At 38.0% G+C, this 23,635-nt stretch overlaps 1 protein-coding gene across 3 annotated transcripts in view; it reads left to right on the top strand.

The window, feature by feature from the left end:
* The first annotated feature begins 3,271 nt into the window (after positions 1-3,271).
* LOC137296332 (adenosine deaminase domain-containing protein 1-like) overlaps positions 3,272-23,635 on the top strand; it is a 201,088-nt gene continuing 180,724 nt past the window's right edge. For 2 of the 3 annotated variants that reach the window (XM_067828108.1, XM_067828125.1), the window contains exons 1-3: positions 3,272-3,427; positions 10,285-10,458; positions 15,575-15,871. In XM_067828108.1, the coding sequence (XP_067684209.1) occupies positions 3,421-3,427; positions 10,285-10,458; positions 15,575-15,871 (478 nt within the window). In that variant the 5' untranslated portion in view covers positions 3,272-3,420. The remainder of the gene's footprint in view (positions 3,428-10,284; positions 10,459-15,574; positions 15,872-23,635) is intronic. The other variant, XM_067828116.1, reaches the window with a different exon arrangement.

The following is a 23,635-nucleotide window of genomic DNA, read 5'->3' on the forward strand; positions in this document are numbered from 1 at the left end:
TGGGTTTATACCATTCGTTCAGCCGATGGCGATTGTAGCAAATGTTTAGCCGAAGTTTAAAATGACAAACAATCGCTGCTGATAATTCATCCTGCTAATAATTAAAATACATCTATCTGCAGAGGGAATTAATCGGAATTAATCACTTAAATTCATTTCCTTAAAAAAAATAAACAATAATGAAATATAACTTGCCGTGGTAAAAAGACCTTTAACTGTTTTCACACATTTCACCTATTTATCCCTCATCATGGAGAAGTCAACACAGTCAAGCAGGACATTCTTGACCCTGACCCTCTCATCACAAGGGATACAAAACGGAGGATCATCACCCTTCGGCAAGTATTTGTGAGTATAAAGCGTATGACCAGTGCGACATCGTCGAATGATGACGTCCTCAAATCTGGACTGGCAACCCAAGTAGGTGTAACGAATATAGGAGACTGGTTTATTGTAAGGAAATAACTCGCAGTTATTGATATAACGGGTACCCGCGTCAGGTCAGGTAGTAGGGGGCCATGTGCCCGGGGAAGAAATATGGAAAAGTGTGATATGTAATGTATCATGGCTTCTGAATATGAAACCAACCACCGACTCGGGTCTTTCTCATCTGTAAATGTTTCGCATGAAAGTTCAAATCGACGACAGTACCAAAACATTTCTGACTATGCAAGATGTAATTTTGGCAAGTTATTAGCATTCATGGTGTAAGAATGTCGTCTCCTAACTTCAGCGCTAACATGAACATTAACCACGCGGTTATAAGTTGATTTGTGGGGAAGCATGTGGCCACTGAAGAAGTAAAGACTTGGAAGACTGGGAAAAACCAATGACCTGGGTGATCAGATCGTCCTATCATGTCCGCATGTGGGATATCGTTGCAGTACTTCTCGCAAAGGTCTAATTACGAAATCAAACTGCAAATTGGTCAACGCCCGCTCCCTCGACCGTGACGGACAAAGGGACTGGGCTCCTGTCCATATTAGCAGAATTTCTTCACCTTAACAGTCAAAAGGCCGGATGCCTATCATATGCCATTATTTAAAAATATCCATGGTATTCCTTGTCTGATCGTAACAAAATATCCCAGCAATGCAGTTTTTTTCGGATGCTTGGATGGTATAGTGACTGATCCACTTTGATCCTATTTCTGTGTTTTTAACCTCGATATTTAATCATGTTACTTGAAAATATGATGTCTACAGGCACGTAGCAAGCCATTTGTTTCTGTCCGAAAGATTGCAAAGCTTTATATTTAGGTAGTTTTGAATGTTGGGTCATCTGTGATAGCAAATATCATACGTATATTTTGGTAGCTATGGGAGCTACCCTGATATATTATTTATGATAAAAAACACACAGTTGATTTATTTGAATTTGTAAACTAAAAACGATGAATTTGCCTTTGATAGAGAAATCTGAAAATTTTCTTACGTAAAAAAATTATTACACCTATTTACCTAAGTACACAGCAAATGCCTGTATGTATTCCTTATGTAACGAAGTTCCGTTGGCATCCTCAAAACAGTTTCGGCCCATATGTGTTTTCAGGCTGCATGCGACACAGAGATTACATCTTCCTTGCTGTAACTCGCGTTTGATGGTGTAAACCTACACGTGTTATTTGTCATCATTCTCTTGATGATCAGGTAATGAATTTATAACAGGTATAATTAGTAGTAACACCACTTCGGTTACTCAACAAAGGTTCCCATTTGGCATTTCTCCTGTCTGGAGTAAATACTCAACACCATAAATTAAGGTCTGTAATGGCAAATGTATTGTATGTTATGTAATATGTGCATGTGAGTGATGCAAGAGGGTTTATTAGCTGAGTTACTAAAACAAACATCGATCAAAGGATTAACCGCTAAATCACTGATTGATTAATTACTTCTGCATTCTAGCGAATTTGTCAAAGGGCAGTGTGTGTAGATGTACTAATTTATACTGACTACACCCTCTCGTAAAGTGAGAGTGTAAAAACAACACCCTCCCTTCAAAGAATTAACCACGCTTGCGTTGCCTGATTGATTGCTCATTATTGGTTAACTAAATTACTTAGAATGGTGGACATCATACAATTAGTTGCCAGGTGTGCTATCTTGGGTGACCAATGAGAGGTTTATCAGGTTTTCACCAATGTGAAAGACGTGAAACGATGTGTTACTTTTACGCAAATTAGACTGTTGTAAAACACACGACACAGAGCAGGATTATTTACCAGCTTGGAATATCGTTCTATTATGTGGATATTGATGGATGCATTCCTGAACAAGGTAGTAGCCTGACATTGTTGGTATAAGAATAGTCTGTTTTACATTAAATATTTGCTTTTTGTGTTAATTCATTTGTTTTAGCATTCAACAGAATCTATATGAGAGAAAACACACACTACATTGGCTTCGTTATTTTTCCGTCCTAATAGTTTTTTTACCATTTCTACCACTGGCAGATGATTAACCTTCAAACTGTTTGATTTGTTTTCATAATACATTTGTAATGAAGTAAAAATGACTTCACCTTAGTTGATCTATCTATAATTAAACTATCGATTGCGCACACGGACTGCGCAGCAGAGGTCACCACTCACGAATTCTGGGATATCATCCGAGTACTCACGGGAGAAAAACAATAACAAAAGTTTACACCAGTCCGCGGAAATTGCTCCGCATCAGTGCCCCTTTAAGAGTGAAGTTGACAAAGTTCAGTGTTACTGTATTGTAATGGTAAAATATATGTGGGTTTACAAACGTGGTACCCGTGCTTGTTGGAAGAGGCGACTAATGGGCTTGGCACATATCATCGTATCCCAGTTATGCTCATGTTGTTGAATATTGGATTCTCTGATCCAGACCCTTGAAGATCCGTGTTAGAATTGGTCTTCAGTAACTGCGGCAATGCTTTTGATTCTTCAAAGGCATTTAGAAGTTAGCGTAGTAATACAGGACAAATTTTATGGATAGCAAAAAATAAAAATAAAAATAACCTCAAGAAGTTGCTATCCCTAAAATTTGTCCTGCATGCAATGCTTGTTGTGAAATGCGACTAACGGGATCGTGGAGGTGAGCTTAGCGACTTGGTTGTTCATAGGTAGCCGCCATGTATCTTGCATGTTGCTGAGTGCGGCGTAAAAACAAGAAATAACATGAGCAAACAAACAAAATGTGTGCCAAGGAGGCGTTTTGGTTTAATCTTTTTCCGATGTTGGCATCATTACGGTTTTAACGTTATGCGAGTTTATCGGGTACTGTCTGCTATCTGGTTGCGCGTCTTCACAATGGAACCAGTCAAATTATGAAGTCGTTTAGAGTTATTTACCCCTAGGGTAATGCCAAGAAACCGGCTTAAAAAAGTTGAAGTTGTGGGAAAAGTGCTGTGAATGTAACTCTAATACGCGGATTCAGCGATTTACCTTTCATGCACGGTAAATTTACAACCATCCGGATAAAATCGTTTCCTTATTCATTCACGTCAACAAACATCAGCCAAAGGAAATGTTCACTCACTCTTTACGCTGTTTACCGACTGCGCTAAAACCTTGTTTAAGTTTACGACACGGGTTTACAACAGAACAAGAACCAAAATACAGAAATGTGTCCCAGGATGACTATACAGACCTGTGTCAGAAGTATTCGTCACTTGACGTCATATCCATAGAACCACTCATGTATTATTTCAGTGTATTATAAATAATTTTCATGGAGTGAGTTATCTAAATGGACCTTGTCCGCCTCTGCTCTACTCACACAACTTTAGTTCAGTTCCCCGACCACTATTTAACTAATGACGTTACATTTATCAGTTTATAAATGGTTCCACAATGTACAACCCCGTAGGTCGACATCTGAGGAAAGTTTACAAGAAAATCAACCTTTTTGTCCTGCACTTTTTCATCACAAAGAGTGTTGTCAAGTAATTCAATAACCGAACCCGTACATATCCCAGTGTTAGGGGTTTTCAACGGTATAAGACAAAAATGTATTTTTTATCCTTAATATCATTTTAAGTTTTGATTTTGCTAACGTTGAGTGATAAAGGTATATTCATCTATTTCACAAAAAAGTTTCATGTGTTTCCAACAAAAATAGCGTTTTCACATCGTATCAGCGAAACTGCAGTCGCTTGTCACATCCGGGTATTTTTGTATGTGTTTTCGACGGTGAGCCATACTTTTCTCTCCGCACTGCGTGAGAGTGTTTTGATCACGTGGCTTCCTGTTTCGTACATAACCTGTCACTTGCAGACGACTGATCTTGTTGAATTTTGCTCGCTATGTTTTGTTATATAGGCAATTGATTTTGCATCTGATGTGGTATTAACGATCAAGGGTAAATAATATTGTTGTTTAATTGCTCTTTACATAACTTAATTTCTTGATTTCAATTGTCAATAAAACGTCTCATGACAGGAACTGATCATTCGCCCTACCGATGAAACTGTTTGTGCACTCCGATCGCGCACATATTTCCTCGATATAGCGCTAGCAATGCAATCGTCGAAATCACCAGAACTTCGAATTCAGCTCGCTTTGGGATATAGTATGAGAAGTATCTAAAATATTTTTTGCATTGTATCAATTCAAATTTTCCTCATTGTCCGAGAGTAAACAATAAACACTCTGTGGTTAGTTCCATCCTGTAATGACGTTGCAGTACAATGTCAAAACACTGTACCAAAAGTGTTACCATGTGTAATAGGCGCTCTCCTGGGTGTGTCCTGTGACAGCTGAATTACTGTTTTAACCAGTATGGGAAGATGACAACAAACTTCTCTTGACTTTGTGTTGTGTGATTTTGTTTAATTGTATGCATTTTGCATGTAATCGAGTTTCCAGTTCTTTTAATGGACTATAAGCACCAAAATCTTGACAGAAGAAGAAGAGTTTGTTGAAATAAAAGAAAACATATCAAAATAACATTCATACTCAATCACACCTAACCTACTTTGTTAACTTCTGTATCCTCCTGACCAACCCCTTGTAGTTCCTAATCCTGATCTGCCCCTTTTAATTCCTAAAAAATATCCTATTTAGTCCTACACTAATTGTCTCCCTTCCCAACCTAACAAGAAATCATAATAAATGCTGTACATATTCCCCAACCTACTCTCTACAAGTAACCTTAACCAACAGGGAGGGAGTCTTGATAACAAGACCTTGGGACCCTAGAATGGTACCTGTTCAGATGATCGCAACTAGACAACTGACACTGAAAGTCAGGTCCCTTATGTAGTCGTCTGGGGAATTGACCTCTGACCGTAAAACAATGGAAAACATCATGAAATGCACATGCCCTTGGACCAGCCAAGGCAATTGCCAAGTCATGTGTCACATACCTCACCACCAATATGGCCACACAAGCCCTCGTCGCGTGGTGTATGTCAGACACTCTACAATTCCAAACAAATCAAGACCCGTAAAGGTCCTGGGATAGAATAGGCCTTCAGCAACCCATGCTTGCCATAAAAGGCGACTATGCTTGTTGTAAGCGTCGACTAACGGGACCGGGTGGTCAGGCTTACTGACTTGGTTGACAGGTCATCGGTTCCCAATTTGCGCAGATTGATGCTCATGTTGTTGATCACTGGATTGTCTGGTCCAGACTCGATTATTTACAGACCGCCGCCATATACCGGTAGCTGGAATCTTGCTGAGTGCAGCGTAAAACTAAACTCACTCACTCACCAAACAACCTGCATAAGTGAGACAATGGACACAAGACTATAAGCTACAGATAATTCTATTACGGTTAATTTCCCATGCTATCATCCCCAAATTACTCCTCTCTTAACTGTTAAATTATATAAGTTCCATCACACAAGTAACCATATTGTATAACATTCAACCTGAGTCGTTCATCTTTTCAGCAGTATCATTTTTCACAGATACAAAAACATATGTGCACAACATAACTTGCCATAGGTGAATGTACTGGCATTCTATGCCTGCTGCTTAATTTATACAGAAATCATATGATATACTTCCCATCTCTTCCACCTTCACTGTGATAGTGATACCATACCCAAATGCATTACAAAGATAAATACAGATGGCAGTTTTAATTCTGTGTGAAATTAGTTTTTTGTTAGTTTTTCATTCATACTGTAAATGTATTGCAAATTACATGCATCGTAAATCTGGCCAGTTTTGACACATTACGAAATCACCATCACCATTGCGTTTGGGTTATTTATAGTATGGTTTAATTCAAATGCCAAATGTTACTGGGAGAATTAAAATTAGAAGCAAAAGAGGTAACATATCATTGTGATGAGCGGTATGTTTGTTGTTGATGGAATTACTGATGTTCATTCTGAAACATTATCCATATACTGAGAATTGCTTAGGAAATATGCATACATGTATGACATCAAGTTGAATGATTAGCCATATTGCAGATGGTTTATGAAATCATGTCACATGTATGTTGATTATGTTTTGGCCATAGAATCAGCTATATGGTTCAACACTGTATAGTTCCTTACACGAATCCCTGAATTCCTCATCAGTCTAAGTAAACTTAGCCTCAGTACTTTTCATTACACTCCACTACTGAGTCTAACAAAACCTTATTGGAGGTCAGGTAACCTTTGAGACTGATCAATCAGAACACAGCTTACCAAATCGCGAAAGTGGACATTCGCACAGACCTTTTGATCTTTTTATCATGAAAAGATTCATACCCGAATGATTCTGAATGCTACATAGCTTACGATCGCTTCTGGGTGATGCACTTGGCACATGCTACAACCATGACAACGGTGAATATACAGTCGCTGAAAACAGTGTTTTTGGCAATATTCAAGGATGTCATCTTGCGGAAATATTAGCTAATGGTATCCATGTCAACAGAAACTCCAAAGCATATATACTGCAAGTCAAATAACTGTGTTATATGTGGATTTGTGTTTGTGAGGAGATCTGTGCCAGTGACCTGAATATTTTGTAAGTCCCCCTGATCCCAAAGTAGTAGCAGTTGTCTGTTTGGTTAAGTCTATTTAACCATCTGGCTATTGATTGGGCGGTTTATAGGTTACCTGACGTGACCTTTTACGAGGGTTTGTTAGACTCAGTGGTGGAGTGTAGCGAATAACACTGAGACTAAGCTTACTTAGACTGAATTCCTCATACACTTCCAAATAAAATGGCAAGGGGCCTTGTTATCAGTACCAAGTGTTTTAGTGAAATCTAATGAAATATATCAGATGCCATTCTGGGAAAGGACCACTTGTTTCAAATGTAAACAAAGTCAATGGGAAAGGCATTGTTGTTGGTGATAGTTAAAGGTCACATGCAACGTAAAACACAACTTTGCAGATTCTTACACCTTTCGATATGCACTTTACCGAAACAAATCATCAAAAATACCACTTCAACCAATAAAGTTGAAAAAACAAGTGATGAAAAATGTCTGGTTTATTGACATCTATATGTCTGCCGGCCTGTCTGCTAATGACAAAATGCAATGCTCAACTTGAAACATTGACCACGTGCAGTTTGACATTAACACCTATCGGGCTTATAAGCCGTAAACAAAGAGCCGACAATGCATATTGGCAAATGAACCAGGGGCCAGTGTAAAGGCTTTGTTACACTTGAGTGCACACCCACCAGCTCTGAGTGTATTTGGTATAGTGACTGCCTTGTTTCGAGGGAGGTAACTCACGCACACTGACGATGGTATTTGTCATTTTGACTCTTTCCCTTGCTGACAATGAAAACAAAATGACAAAAGCAATCAGTAGATTGTCACAATGTTTCGGCCTACTTGCATGTCAGATCTATGCATATATATTGCCAGAAACAGTGAAAGTTTCCTGGAAAAGTCCATTCTATTCATGACAGTGAACACACCATTTTGAGAAAGTTGAAAGCTGATAGTGATGTCATACGTACATCAGCATGGTTGTACCTATTTGGTATTTTCATTGAGGTGAGGTTATGGATGAAAAAACACATGATCAATTTGTCCTGCTTCTCACAGTTTCAGTTTTCATGCTTCATTCATATTTTCACAAAACTTTTTTCCTGTGATTAATTTTAGCATTATCATCTTTTGATTAGGGACTAGACAGGAAACCAGTCTAAAAAAAGTAGTACCATTTATGTCATAATCAAAGGATGGTAACTCTGGCCTGTTTGGCTCTGCAAACAAAGGCCTCATAGTGACATACCATTTCAGCACTTATTTTGATGGTAATACTTTCATTGTAAGAAAAATGAGTATATATAATCAAACACTGATATTAAATAATTATTATACTTCACTTCATTTCACATTAGAATAAATGTAATTTTTTGTGTTCAAATCCCCTTTAAAGGAGTTCATAGGCTGCCATGTTAAAGGAGTCCATGGCACTGTGCACGTTGATTACATTGTTGCCAATAAGTAAGCAACAGAAAATTAAACAAAAATCATGTGATTGTAGGTAAGATCAGTACTCACAAATGTGTATATTTTGACTAGCATCTTACGTAAAAAAATTCATTAAAATCATTTATGCAACATAAAATTAACCTGTAAGTCTATTTCAGTGACCTCAAGTGATGAATGATGATACACAAACTGCTAAGTATACTGACTCACGTTTGATTCCCAATGGTGAATACAGGACCAGCAGTTTTTGAGTCTCATTTATTGCTCTTATATACCTTGTACACTTTATTTACCTTATGGTTATTGTGTTGCATATGAGTGTCGTTCATAATTTTGTTTTTTTGGAAGTGTGTTCATTTACCAAGTCCATTCCTCAGTCCACTGTTTTCATGATCGGAATTCTCATGCAGTTATGAGAGCATTGATAGTCCCAAACACTGTAGGAATTGAAACAAGTTTATCACATTCTTGTCTACAGCCTTGTCATGAAATCTGGGGTATATCATTAGGTGCTGAAATCGCTCTCAGGACATAGTTGAGCGCACCTGTGACAGTCCATATTTCTGGTCAAAGATGTGTCAGTGGGGTGAGCATGGGCCCCATCAGTCCCCAGTAGCATCAAATACTTTATAATGGAAATTCTGTCGCAAACTTGAACAAGATTTTTGAAGAAGAATGGGGAGTTGAAGATGAACTAACAGCCCATTAAGATTTTTTACCACTGGGTGATTCTATCACAATATCTATTGCCTTGGGATCTGTTTGGTCCCTGCTCCATAGTACAAGGGTTAATCATATGTAGATCTTCTACAATGATGTATCTATCTGAACATTCCATATTTTTGAAAAAGTAGACCCAGTAACTCCCCACACAGGCATAAATTCCAAACTGTACGCGTTTATGTAACTGCTGTTATTGTATTCCCTTATGAAGATAATTATGAAACCACTTCATCAGATTGCTCATAATTCCAAAGTATCTGCCATACTTTGTGGAATGTATTACCTATTACATGATTGTCAAGGGAACACCTGCATTTTGGTATGAATTAATCCTGAAACTTTTCCCAAACATTCTCATTCCAGAATGATTTCATTATTTATATCTCTGAGAAATTGTGGTGATAAAATTTTCATTTAACAGATCATTTCAGCACTTACACTGTGTCACAGGAACTTCAGCTTGCTGACAGATGAGGCATGTTTATAGAAGCAGACATAAATAACATCCTGGAACCCACAGACACATCTATGCCAATCTTCTTCACCCCTTACTTTTAACACACAAATACATTTCATACTTTTGATCACATTTTCTAGTCTATTGTCAGTCACTTGTAGATATGAACCAGTGGATGTGAACCAGCTTTGGTGCCTCTAAATATTGCTGAAAGAATTACAGTGAAATTATGTAGCTCATGAAATAGGTGAATATTTAATGGTCGAAATCAAGTACAATTTTGTGAGCACTACCCTTTAGTGGGATTATGCATGCACTCGTGCAGAAAGGGAGAATTGGATATTTATTTGATATTTATTTTTTTAATACACTTAGGAACAATGACAAAAAGTAGTTTATTTGCAAATGGATGAAAAGACATGGTTTCAGACTTTTGGTGATGTATACTAGGCAATGTTTCTCCATCTTACACCATGAATGTGGTGTAATGTGTGTAGATTTGGGATTGATTCTAAAAGCGACCTGTTCCTGTTACTTTTAGTATTATGTCAACCTTTGCCTGTGTATATCTTATATTCCCAAAGTACAAATGTTTATGAGAGGGAAATGATAAAAATGTGCTAAATTCAATTTGATCACGTAACATTATTACAGTGCTGTACATTGCTCATGAATTTTACTTTCTATCAGATGAAAGATCTGTTTCCTTTTCTTTTTCATGAACAGCTTATCTAGACAGTAAAATGGATTCAACAGTACTGAAAGCGATGCAGAATGTGCAGCGTAAATACAAAGAGAAACTGGATGAGGCTAAGAAGCCGCCAAGACCTACTACATCCTACATTCCTGGGCTGACTGCACGACCACCACAGTCTGTGGTCACAGCATCACACTCACAAGGTAAAAGAACACACATTGATATTTTTCTGGTGTTAACACAGATTTTCAGTTTTAGGGCTTTTCCATTACATCTTCTACAATATTTTTAGGACAAAGATCATTTAGAAATGTGGGGATCAATTTATCCCATCCAAAACTCTGAATGTCATGTATTGTCATGTAAAGTTGTATAAAAATGAGATCTGAAATAAAGGGATGTCAAGCTGCTTGGTTCAAATTCACCTGAAATTATAAAAATGCATGTTAGATCACCTAGGAACTAGGGATGTCACAATACATGTTTCATGAATTGATTTGTATCAAGACTGACTATTATACTTGTCTCCTTCCTCTGCAGGGATACTCTAGAACAGGGATAGGTCACTCGCTTGCTTTCTTTACCATTTGTACTAATTAACGTGTGCCTTGTTATGCTCCAATGCACGCTGTGACTTGGTTCGTTCCCAGTGCAACTTCAGTTGTCTTTAACCAGGGAGACAATATGGAGTATATACGTTGTAGATTATCCCTGGTTTAACAGAACTTCAGCCAGTTTATTGTATCAGTCAGAATTTTACAGTGAATGAATGAATTATAGTAAGAATTTAGAGCAGAAATTATGTGGATGAATGAACGAAATAAAGAAAAAGAATAAAAGAAAGAAGTACATATGTGAATGAATGAAAGAATAAATGATACACCACAGCCTTCCCTCTCAAAACATGTTAAAGAACACAAAAGTATCGCGAGAACATGTGTTAACAACAGTTGTCCTTTTAAAAAATCTACTTTGAAACATTTTTGTTTACATTAATAATTAATTCAGATATCTTATTGCATGTGGGGAGTGAAATGGACATTAACAAAATGTTAACTGACACTGTCACACTGCCCTCAAAAATAAAACTCCCACAAAGTGTTCTAAAACACCTTTCCAGTTTTGTCAAATAATAAGATAAACAAGAAAGAAACAAGTTATAACCCTCAAGCATCAATGGCGAATCAGATCATAGGAATTAAAGGTGTATGTGAAAGATGTTTTTAAAGTAATAACTAGAAACACTCAAACAACGGCATATAGTATTTCCAAGGCGTATCAGAGCAGATCGGCGATATGTCACATTTTTCACACACCTCAAATATACCCTAACATTCTTTTTTAGATTATGAAACTATCACCATAACTTGCTAAAACATTTCACCTGATAGTATATTCCCCTCATATGAATTAAATGTGTATGTGTTTTTAAGGAAGTAACTAGGAATACTCAAACAACGGCGTATAGCATTTCAATGGCGAAATGTCATATTTTTCACACACCTCAATTACACCCTAACAATTTTTTAAGTCATGAAACTGTCACTATGACTTGCAAATACCTTTCAACTAAAGGTATGTTCTCCTCCTAAAAGTTAAACGAATGTGTGAAAGAAGTAATTATCGGCACAATTTAGTCTATCTTGAAACGGTGAAACGAGAATAGAAGCCAGTGAGCTATAACATACTGACTTGAAACTTTACTACAAATCTGCTGTCCTAATACGGACACTAATACCAATTATTTCACTGAAGTGACAAGATAGTTAACCTCTCTTCTACATGTTGGATTTCAGTTATTACAACACTCAGCGAACTTAATCAGTTCTTGAAAATAAACTGGCCTCAATCTTAAATACTACGCAGCCGCCATATTGGCTACTCTGGCTACATAACGACCCGAGACATACGTTCAGCGGCTTTTCGAGGAGTTCCTTCTCCTCCTCTATATAGGCTCCCTGCTGTATGCAAATGATATCTTGAATCTTGAAACCTCTTGAAGTTCCCTTTTTGGAGAGGACATAAAATCACACTCACCATCACATGACCATCCAAGCTTGTCAGTCTCTCCTCCATTGACCTAGTGAATGGTTGTGAAGGCACCAGGGGTCCCTATACGACATATATGCTTTATTATTTCCATCCTTAACCCTATGTTTTGCTGTGTAAGGCTTTTGGTCTGTATATATTATCATTATGTCTTTGAATTATTGCTACATTTTGCATAATTTTTACCTTGCAGGACATGTAGTTCATCTCTTGAACTTGAGTTTCATTTGATGAAATAGTGTTTCCGTTTTAGGTACTGTCTGTCTGTGGCTGAACCAGATTTGTTAGGTCCTTCATGCACTACTATTTGTTCTTCCAGCATACACTGTAAATTTTGTGAGAATTTGTCTGAAACTAAATTTAATTTGTTATCCCCCCAACATGTAATGTGGGGGGGATATAGTCGACGCCTCATCTGTCCGTCCGTCCGTAATCATTTTGTTTCTGGAGCATAACTCAGAAACCGTTCAATAATTTGTGACCAAACTTGATAGATATTGTAATCTCAGCCTGTGGTTGTGCCTTTTGTTATTTACAAATTTTTGACATTTATATTTTATTTGTTTTTCCATAGAACATTTTGGTGTTAGTCTTATGGTGGGGTGGGCTTCGTTTCCGGAGCAGAACTCCAAAACTGTTCAATATTTTTGTGGAAAACTTAGTAGATATATCAATCAGAACCTAAAGCGGTGCCTTTTTCTAGTTACAGGTTTTTGTGATTTATTATTTTCTCGGTTTCCATGGAACGTTTCGGACATAGTCTCAAAATGGAGGGATGGGCTTCGTTTCCGGAGCAGAACTCAAAAACCATTCAATATTTTTCTGCAAAACTTTTCAGACATATCAGTCAGAACCTGAAGTGGTGCCTTTTGATATGTATAGGATCTTGTGATTTATTATTTTTCGGTTTCCTTGGAAATGTTTCGGACTTAGTCTCAAAAGTGAGAGGTGTGTTTCATTTCCAGAGCAGAACTCAAAACCTTCTAAATATCTGTTAGTAAAACTTTCTAGATATGTGTGGCAGACCCCAAAGTAGTGCCGTTTGGATTTTAAAGGTTTTTGTGATGTATTATTTTCTTAGTTTCCATGGAAATGTTTCGGACTTGTCTCAAAATGGAGGGGTGGGCTTTGTTCCCAGAGCACAACTCGAAAACCATTTCATATCTTTCAACAGATCTTGGCAGATATATGAGACAGATCTTGAAATTGTGACTTTGCTGGTTACAGATATATGGCATTTATAATTTTCATGAATTCCATGGAAACAATTTAAACTTAGTCCAAAAAAAACCAATGATTAACTCTCAGATTATTTGTCCTTTCAAACATGTGGGGGCCAGGGGGATACGTCATCTTCTGATGACTCTTGTATTTATTTACTGTTCATTGACATGCAAGGGACAGGGGTAAAAGGCACTCTCAAGTTATGTCTGGTAAATCTGGTGATAGCACTAGTAACCGTATGTTAGTAACAGCTGCTGATGTTCATTTCCACTGACCCGTGAAGCACAGGGACTTGTATTACTTAGAAACAGCGCTCGAAAGACATATATGTGTATAGACCCTAGCCTAGTACTATATAAAAGGAAAGGGATGTAATGAAGAAACCACCCCCTGTTTGATCAGGGGGTTACATGAAGTTACATGCCACCACGTAAAATTTTTTTAAGGCAACGTCGAGGCCAAGGGATCGAACGCCAGATGATTTCCCTACATAACAAGCCATAAATAGTCACAATCAGATCATTATTTCAAAAGTTATACGCCACGAATCATTGAAAACAGCTACCTCAGCAATTTCATGCCAAAATCATGGATCACCAAATACGGCGAAAACTCACCTTTTAAATTAGTTTATTAACTCCAGACACGTTGACAGCACCAGCGCTGGGCTGGATTTGATCAGCTGCGGCATTCCGTGGGTTGAAAACTTATTGCAACATCTACATTTTCTCGACAGTAAGCAAACATTTTCACCAAAATCGCTGGCAAACCTACTCACATGTCAGCCATAAATGACCTTGACATTCAATGAACTGAGCAGATCCGTGCAAACAGATTCGGGCCATCCGATTGGCCACTGCCACTGTATATTTTATTTCCCGCCAATCACCTAAATGCAGCAATCCAGCAGGATGCATCTACCAGATCCAATGTAGTTGTAAAGAGGCATATATTAGAGAAAATGGTCGACCACTGGCTGTCAGGTTAAAAGAACACAAAACATCAGTTCAAAATTTGGATCAGAAGTCTGCTGTATGTGAACACATCATGCACAACCCCAATCACAAGATTGTTTGGGACAACACCAGGACATTAGTTAGGAGCGCCAATGACTTCAAAAGATGGAATCTCCTAGAAGCCATTGCAATCAAGCAGAACAAGCCCTCAATCAACAGAAACGGTGGTGTTTACCTACCCAATGCATTGAACCACCTTATCCTCAGTGACTAACCTTTATCCAAAGATCTTTACCTGTAAGTCGATAACCTAATCAATACAAGCCTGCATGCCAATCATTTGAAGCCTGTACATAAGTTCAAGCCTGTACCTCAATCAATCGAAGCCTGTATATCAGTTAATAGAAACCTGTATATCTTGTTACCCATTGTTATCTGTCTACTGTTATGTGTATATATAGTACATCCCTTTAGTTTTACCCTCACTACACCTGAAGAAGAGACTAGGAACTGTCTCGAAATGTTGTGACCTTGTATAATAAAGAGTTGAACCATAAAGCATTTTTAGTTTGTCCATAGCTGCCTTGCCAACCTTGCTCCTGCTATCACCTTACAGCTTCAAAGATCACCTGAAGACAGTGGGGTACCAGTGAACTTCAAGAAAGCAAACTTAGATACATGTATGTTGATGAACTGTCAGGGAGTATCTCTGACCCATCAGTTGAGGTTAACTTCATCAGTTTTCAATTGATGGTATGACAGTGGCAAAACATGGTTCAGTGTAATGACAGTGGCAAAACATGGTTCAGTGTAATGGTTTATGGAGTTTTCTAGGAATGGCAGTGAGGGGCAGCTGCTGTTTCATGTACTTTTCCAGTTTATCTGCATCCTTATCGACTCTATGGAAAATTTGAAAACTGACTGGTAATGGAACATTGATGGTGTAGTTTAGGTACAATTTGTCCTACATACTCATAAGACAATTCTGATTAGGTTATATTCAAATCTTGCGATAGAACAGGTCATGTCATTAAAGTACAAGCTAACATTCAGTTTCAAATCACATTGCATCTGATATCTGTTTTTTCAGTTTCTTTACCAAAGGTGGTTCCAAAAGAACTGGTAGAGGCTTTCTTGAATGGCACTAAACATCCTGTGAGTGCCCTGATGGAGTATGCTTCCATGCTGAGACTGACACTGACATTTCAGGAAGTGGCAGTGGAACAGTACTCCTTCACAGCTAAGTTTGCTAATGAGTGTTGCATTGGAACAACTCGCTATCCACAGGGTGTTGGAAAGACCAAAAAAGAAGCCAAGACCAATGCAGCCAAGATAGCTTTCACAATGTTGCTGGGCTTGGATGAAGATGATGTGGACGATAATTCTGGTAAGGAGCAGGATTCTTCTTTTTTTTCACGAACATGAAACTAGACATCTTCTTTGAGTGGCATTTTTGAAGATGGAAGTATAACATAGAACAAACATGGACGCACACACATGCACATACACTTTCCAAGTATGCATTCTTGAAGATTTATGAAACATTACATGTCACCTTGTTACTTTTGTACTTTTCTCTAAAAAAATGACAGGATATGGGCTGTTCTGAAGGCTTATTTTTGTGATGGAACATTTGACCACATGAAGTTATTTTTATTTGTCTTTAGAGCTAGTCTTTCTGAGAAATAATTTCTATTTTTGTGTAAGCAGGGGTACCTGCACGTTCTACGTGACTATAATGTTGTAGTGCGACCTATGATCAACATGCATACAGATTGTGTAATCACTTTTACACTTTGACCTAATTCTGCAGTTTGTAGGACTGTCCCCGCAACAAAATGGATAACATTCCCCTTCGCCGGAATGCTAGCCTGCAAACTCCATAGTCTGACATGCAAACATCCATATCATCACCCTACCCACATCAGTACCACACATTCAGAATTGTGATGTTGTCATATGACCAATGACTCATTGCTAAAGGGAACATGTCAGAAGTTCTAGCATCTTAGTGAATTCAAAGTCCCCACAGTGTTGAACTGATCTGAACACAAACCTTTCCCTTCTGTCCTCAGGACAAGATGAGAATAATGACGAAGATAAAGTTATGAAACTAAAATGTCAAAAAAAGATTGTGAAATCAGCATTTACTAAATCAAGGAACATGTTAGAGAAACTGATTGATAGTGAGCAGATTCCGTCGTGATGAGATGTTAGGGATTCCATTGATAAGGTCCAATGATTGTCAGGCTAAAGCCCCTGAGGTTATTATTGAGCTCTCTGAGTTGTTTGAGTGTTTAGGTGATAAAGACAACAGCATAAAGGTTATGCTTGAAGGTGAACATTTAGATGAGGTAGGTACAGCTCAAAATGAAGCCCAGATATATGGAAACAGTTAAAATGTGTATCAATACCAGTATTCCATAGACACTTCTTGCAATGAAAGGCAGCTTATAACAGTTACGTCTCAAGGTGACTCTAAGGTCACAACAATATCATCTACACAGTCACAAGAGCTTGTCTCTTTGCGCATCGTACCTGCGGTACTAAAAAATGGTGACCTTAGCATATTGTTATAAAGGCATTGCTTGATGATACAAGTACTCAGACTTACATCAATGAAGATGTGTCTTGTCAGCTTGGTTTGAATTGTCATGCTCAATGGTCAAAATGAGAAATTTTCGGACATAGTCTCAAAAGTGAGAAGTGTGTTTCGTTTCCGGAACAGAACTCAAAAACTTCTTAATATCTGTTAGTAAAATTTTCTAGATATGTGTGGCAGACCCCAAAGTGGTGCCTTTTGCTATGTACAGGATCTTGTGGTTTATTATTTTCTCGGTTTCTAAGGAAATGTTTTGGACATAGTCTCATAAGTGAGAGGTGTGTTTCGTTTCCCGGAGCAGAACTCAAAAACCATGCAATATTTTTCAGCAAAACTTGGTAGATATATCAGTCTGAACCTATAATGGTGCCTTTTGGTATTACAGGTTTTTGTGATGTATTATTTTCTTGGTTTCCATAGAAATGTTTCAGACATAGTCTCAATAGTGAGAGGTGTGTTTCGTTTCCGGAGCAGAACTCAAAAACCGTGCAATATTTTTCTGCAAAACTTGGTAGATATATCAGTTAGAAGCTGAAGTTTTGCCTTTTGCTATGTATAGGATCTTGTGGTTTATTATTTTCTCGGTTTCCATGGAAATGTTTCAGACATAGTCTCAAAAGTGAGAGGTGTGTTTCGTTTCCGGGGCAGAACTCAAAAAACTGTTCAATATTTTTCTGCAAAACTTGGTAGATATATCAGTCAGAAGTTGAAGTTTTGCCTTTTGCTATGTATAGGATCTTGTGGTTTATTATTTTCTCGGTTTCCATAGAAATGTTTTAGACATAGTCTCAAAAGTGAGAGGTGTGTTTCGTTTCCGGAGCAGAACTCAAAAACCGTTCAATATTTTTCTGCAAAACTTGGTAGATATATCAGTCAGAAGTTGAAGTTTTGCCTTTTGCTATGTATAGGATCTTGTGGTTTATTATTTTCTCGGTTTCCATGGAAACGTTTTGGACTTAGTCTCAAAAGTGAGAGGTGTGTATCGTTTTCGGAGCAGAACTCAAAACCTTCTAAATATCTGTTAGTAAAACTTTCTAGATATGTGTGGCAGACCCCAGAGTGGTGCCTCTTGCTCTCTGCTTGTTTTTGTGATTTATTATTTTCTTGGTTTCCATAGAAATGTTTCTCTCAAAATGGAGGGGTGGGCTTCGTTTCCAGAGCAAAACTTGGTAGATATATCAGTCAGAACCTAAAGTGGTGCCTTTTGCTATGTATAGGATCTTGTGATGTATTATTTTCTCGGTTTCCATGGAAACGTTTTGGTCCTAATCTGAAAAGTGAGAGGTGTGGTTTTTTTCCAGAGCAGAACACAACAACTTCTGTGGCAGACCCCAAAGTGGTGCCTTTTGGTTTTTAAAGGTTTTTGTGATGTATTATTTCCTTGGTTTCCATGGAAACATTTCGGACTTAGTCTCAAAATGGAGGGGTGGGCTTTGTTCCCAGAGCACAACTCAAAAACCATTTCATATCTTTCAACAGATCTTGGCAGGGGGGATATGTTATTATGCAAAAGCTTTGGCTTTGTGGACTGGGATGATGAACTCACTGGTGAGTTGAAACAAAAGGCATGAGTGTCGCTTTTAGAAAGGTCAAGGAACAACAGTTGCATGTTTTTGTTGATGCGTCGGAAGATGGCGCAGTTGTCTACTGTGTAAATACTTACCAAAATGGTGAGGTTTCCAGCCAGTTTGTGGCTTCCAAGAGTCGTGTTACTCCTTTGAAAACAGTCTTGACCGCAAGATTTGAATTAATGACTGCAGTACTTGAAGGTTGCTACTGTCTGTTGATCACGCTCTAAGAGTAGGGATCTCATGTACAATCTTTTGGACTGACAGCTTGAATGTTTTGTTTTGGATTACAAACCACAGGTGGTATTTCAAAACATTTGTGAGTAATTGTGTTGGATTCATCCAAGAGCATAGTGAACCATCACAGTGGAAGCATGTTCTTGGCAGATATATGACATTGTGACTTTGCTGGTTACAGATATATGGCATTTATAATTTTCATGAATTCCATGGAAACAATTCAAACTTTGTCTAAAAAAACAGTGAGTAACTCGAACATGTTGGGGGCCGGGGGGATATGTCATCTTCTGATGACTCGTTTCATCTGTCCAAGATTCCATCAAATGACAAGGTATGAAATTGGCATACCGTGGAAGGCTGAACCTCAGTCTCTCCTGGAAAATTATGATATGGCCTATAAACGGTTATGTGGTTATGTAGTACTGAGAAGAAACTGTCAAACTGTTGCTGAAAATGTATGAGAAAACTATCACAGATTATCTCAGAATTGTCATGGAATCAGTGGTTGTTGCCACATTTTCCAGTTGTAAAACCAGATCGGACTACCGCGAAAGTGAGAGTAGTTTTTGATGCATCAGCAAAGTGCGAGGGTATATCTCTAAATGATACCATACATCAAGGGGCAAAACTTCAAGGTGATATGCAAATATCCCATTGCATTAGTGTGTGACATTGCAGAAATGTATTTGCAGATAGGCTTATCTCCTGCAGATCCTTTTTCCTTCAGATTTTTGTGGCAATCAATGGATGAAATAAAAATCCCTCAAATTTATGAATTTACACGGGTTGTCTTTGGTGTAAATGCTTCACCTTTCATTGCACAATATATCTTTAGAGAGAATGGCCGTAGACATGAAGGTGCATTTCCAAAGTCTGCAGAAACTGTCTGCAAGTTGACCATGGATTTGGTGAAAGATATTAAGGAATGCAAGATTCTGTTCAGACAACTTACAGAACTTTGGGGCAAAGCTGGAATGAAGTATAGAAAGTGGTTGTTGAATTCACCGGATGTCTTTGAAGTCATTCCTGTAGAAGATAGGGCATCAGAAGTCAACTTGATAAAAGATGAGTTGCCATCTGCTGAGACACTTGGACTTGTTTGGATTACTCAGATGATAAGTTCATACTTTAAAAAAGGGGTTTTCTTAGGGAAATGGCAAAGTTGTTTGATCCACTTGGTTTCCTTTCTCCTTTTCATATTCGTATTCATATTCCAGGAATGAACATTGCAGATATGCTTACCAGAGGAATAGCACTTCGTAACTTGTCGTCAGAGACCTGACATTTTGGTCCAATATTCCTGAAAATGAAAAAATGTGATTGGCCAGAACAATCACTGAAGTTAGAATCAACAAATACTGTTGACTCAAAAAACATCAAAGAAACACACACTTTGGTAGCATATTCAAATTCAGTTTCCCAACTGGAACCATCAGATTTTTCATGTTGGAATAAACTTAACAGAAGTACAGCTTGGGTGTATAGATTTGTCAACAATATTTCTTCTGAGTCTTCTGAAAGACTGACAGCAGAAGAGATTCTTGATGTAGAAAAGCAAATAATTGTCAAAATGCAAAGAGTAGCATTTGCTACATTTGAATATTCTTCAAAGCCCTTGTCCAAAAATAGCAAACTCTTAGGTCTGGATACTTTCATTGATGATGGTCTCATTAGATCATGTAGAAGACTTGAGCATGCTGAGTTTTTGCCATATAAAGCAAGATTTCCAATTATCTTGCCAAAAATAAACAGGGTCACCAAACTAATCGTGAAGCAACACAATGAAGATTCTAATCATGCAGTTGATACAAATCATCTCTTGTAGACGTCATGCAGGTTTTGGATCATTGCTGCACATGAGGAAATAAGGGAATGGGAATGCAAATGTGCATTTTGTTGGCATACAAAGGCAAAACCTGCCACTTGAATCATGGCTCTACTGCCGAAGGTTCATCTGAGGCATTCGATCAAACAGGTGTTGATTTCGCGGGTCCATTTATGACAATTCAGGGAAGTGGAAAAGCAAGCAACAAATGTTATCTTTGGTGTTTACTTGTCTTGCAACAAGGGCAGTTCACCTTGAAATGGCATATGCCCTTGATACTGATTCCTTTCTCAATGCCTTCTATGGAATGACAAGTAGACATGGATTGCCATCAGAAATGATTTCTGACAATAGTACCAACTTTGTTGGGGCTGCAAATGAAATGAAGCAACTAGTTTTCAAGCTAGATTCAGACAAAGTGAAACAATCTTTAGCAAAACGGCGTGTTTGTTGGCTTTTCCAATCCTCCTCAGGTTCCAATTTTGGAAGCGTATTTGAATCAATGATTAAGTCAGCAAGAGGGCTATTTATGCTATCCTTGGTTCTGGAGATATTACCACTTGGAACCTGGGAATAATTGTCAAAACATACCCTGGTTCAGATGGACATGTACGTGTGGTGGACATAAAAACTGAAACGAAAAAGGCCAGTATCAAAAGTATGTCCGTTGGAGGTAGTGAGAGAGAGGATGGACAGGACCAGACAGAGAGGAAGAACAAGAGAGACGAAGAGGAGGGACAAGAAAAACGAAGAGGAAGCTCAAGACAGATGAAGAGGAAGGACAAGGTGGATGAAGAGGAGATGAACAGGAAGGACAAGACATATGAAGGGGAGATGAAGAGAAAGGACACAATAAGTGAAGAGGAAGGATGAGGTTAAACAGATGTAAAAAGGATTCCAGGATTGGTGTTTTATCTGTGCAGACTGAATCATATATGAGTATATTCGTGTTTTTGAAATGTTCTTCATTTTCAGAATTGGATTTATATATATTGGATTTTGCGTATGTTCATGTTTTGAAAAGAAGTATTTCACTTCAGATGTGTACATATTCATGTTTATGAAAGTGCCTTTATTTCATGTAGCATATGTTCTTGATTCTTTGGATGTTATTTTCAGAAATACTATGAAGTCCAACCTTGTGAGTGTGGAGTTTAGTGCTAGAAATATAGAGTGCTTATAAAACATCATTTTTGCTTTTCAGTGATCAAATATTGAACTGTTTAATAATTTAGATTTTGATTTTGTGCTCAAGATGAATGATAGTTTTATCATTGAGGGGGGAATGGACAGAAGGATTCGCCCAACCAACCCCCATTCGTGGGCACACAGTAATGTTAGCGCGAACGCATTTGCAGCTGACTCCTTTTCTGCTGAAACCTGTGCAGACTAGCACGTGGTTGTTTCACTTCGGTGTTCTACTTGAATGAGAGCAATCACACTTTGGTGGCACTCTCTATGTATAATTGGGTGGCTTTGAGAGTGTGTTTGGGTCTAGTTTGTAGACACATAGTTGAGAAAGTTGTATCTTTTGTGTTGTGTCATATTTTGGACACACTATTGTAGTATTGTGTTTGGACACTAGTACTGTTGTATCATGCTTGGACACACTCTGGTAGTATCTTATTTGGACACTTGAATGGTGTCATGTTTGAAGACATTTCTAATGTCGTAGTTGGTATGCTCTGTTATCATTTGACTTTGTATGCTTGAAACTCACTCAAGAGACATTAGCAAGTTGTATGGGTATGCTGAATGATCACAGCATTGCATCTTTGACCAGAGGTTGCTTGCAGTTGAATCTGAAAAAGACATTTGTAATAGTGCAGTATCCAGCCATCTCCCCTACTTTCTGCAAAGTGGAGATGCAGATCAAAGTATGCTATTCCACCACCTCCCCCACTTCCTGCAAAGTGGAGATACAGATCAAAGTATGCTATTCCACCACCTCCCCCACTTCCTGCAAAGTGGAGATTCAGATCAAAGTATGCTATTCCACCACCTCTCCCACTTCCTGCAAAGTGGAGATTCAGATCAAAGTATGCTATTCCACCACCTCTCCCACTTCAAAAGTTGCAGAGATGCCGATCAAAGGATGAAAGTTCTCAGCCTTCTAGCAAAGATCCACTGGTACCACATTCCACTCCAGTTTCTTCAGAATCTCAGAGTCCAACATTGTATCAGTCAAAATGTGATTTTTCTGAGGATGAGGTTTACATTCTATTTACAGAGAACAGTGGATTTTCAAATCTGACTTAACTTCCACTGTTCTGCAGAAGACATGGAGGTAACATTCATTTTTGTGGCTATTTTCTATTTATATGCAGTAAGACACATCTATTTATATGCAGTAAGACACACTTACCTTTTGTTCAAAATGTCTTTCAGGAAACATGGAAATTTATCTTACCTCATGCATAAATGTCGGATTTCTGATAAGCTATGCACTTTACCATTCTTTTGAATGTACCTCACTTACAAGCGAGGTACATTTCAGTGAGGTAACTCTAAATGTGTTTTTCATGTGTCATCTGATGGCTACGAAAATATTTGCCACGCATTCCAATAAATATATTTTGACATAACGTTCAAATGCAGTCCCTGTGAGTATTAAGAAGGGGAATTACACCATGGCAACATTACTAAGACAGTACCTGCAGGAAGAAAAGAAAGATGCAAGTTTCGAATCATTTGGTTCAAAATGGATTGCTGAAATGTACCATCCAATATGGTTTTGAATTGTTTTCTGTTTCCTGGAAAATGATCATGATATTGTTGTTTGTATTAGTTCGTATGGACCAAAATCAGCTAGGTTTATGTTGTGTTTCACTTTTCTGTTGTCATGGCTGTGGCAATCATATTGAAAACATGTTTTAACTTCATTAGACATTTTTTATCCCCTGGCATATAATGCAA

This window comes from Haliotis asinina, chromosome 1 (genome assembly GCF_037392515.1).
Source record: "Haliotis asinina isolate JCU_RB_2024 chromosome 1, JCU_Hal_asi_v2, whole genome shotgun sequence".
In the NCBI taxonomy this organism is placed as follows: Eukaryota; Metazoa; Mollusca; class Gastropoda; order Lepetellida; family Haliotidae; genus Haliotis; species Haliotis asinina.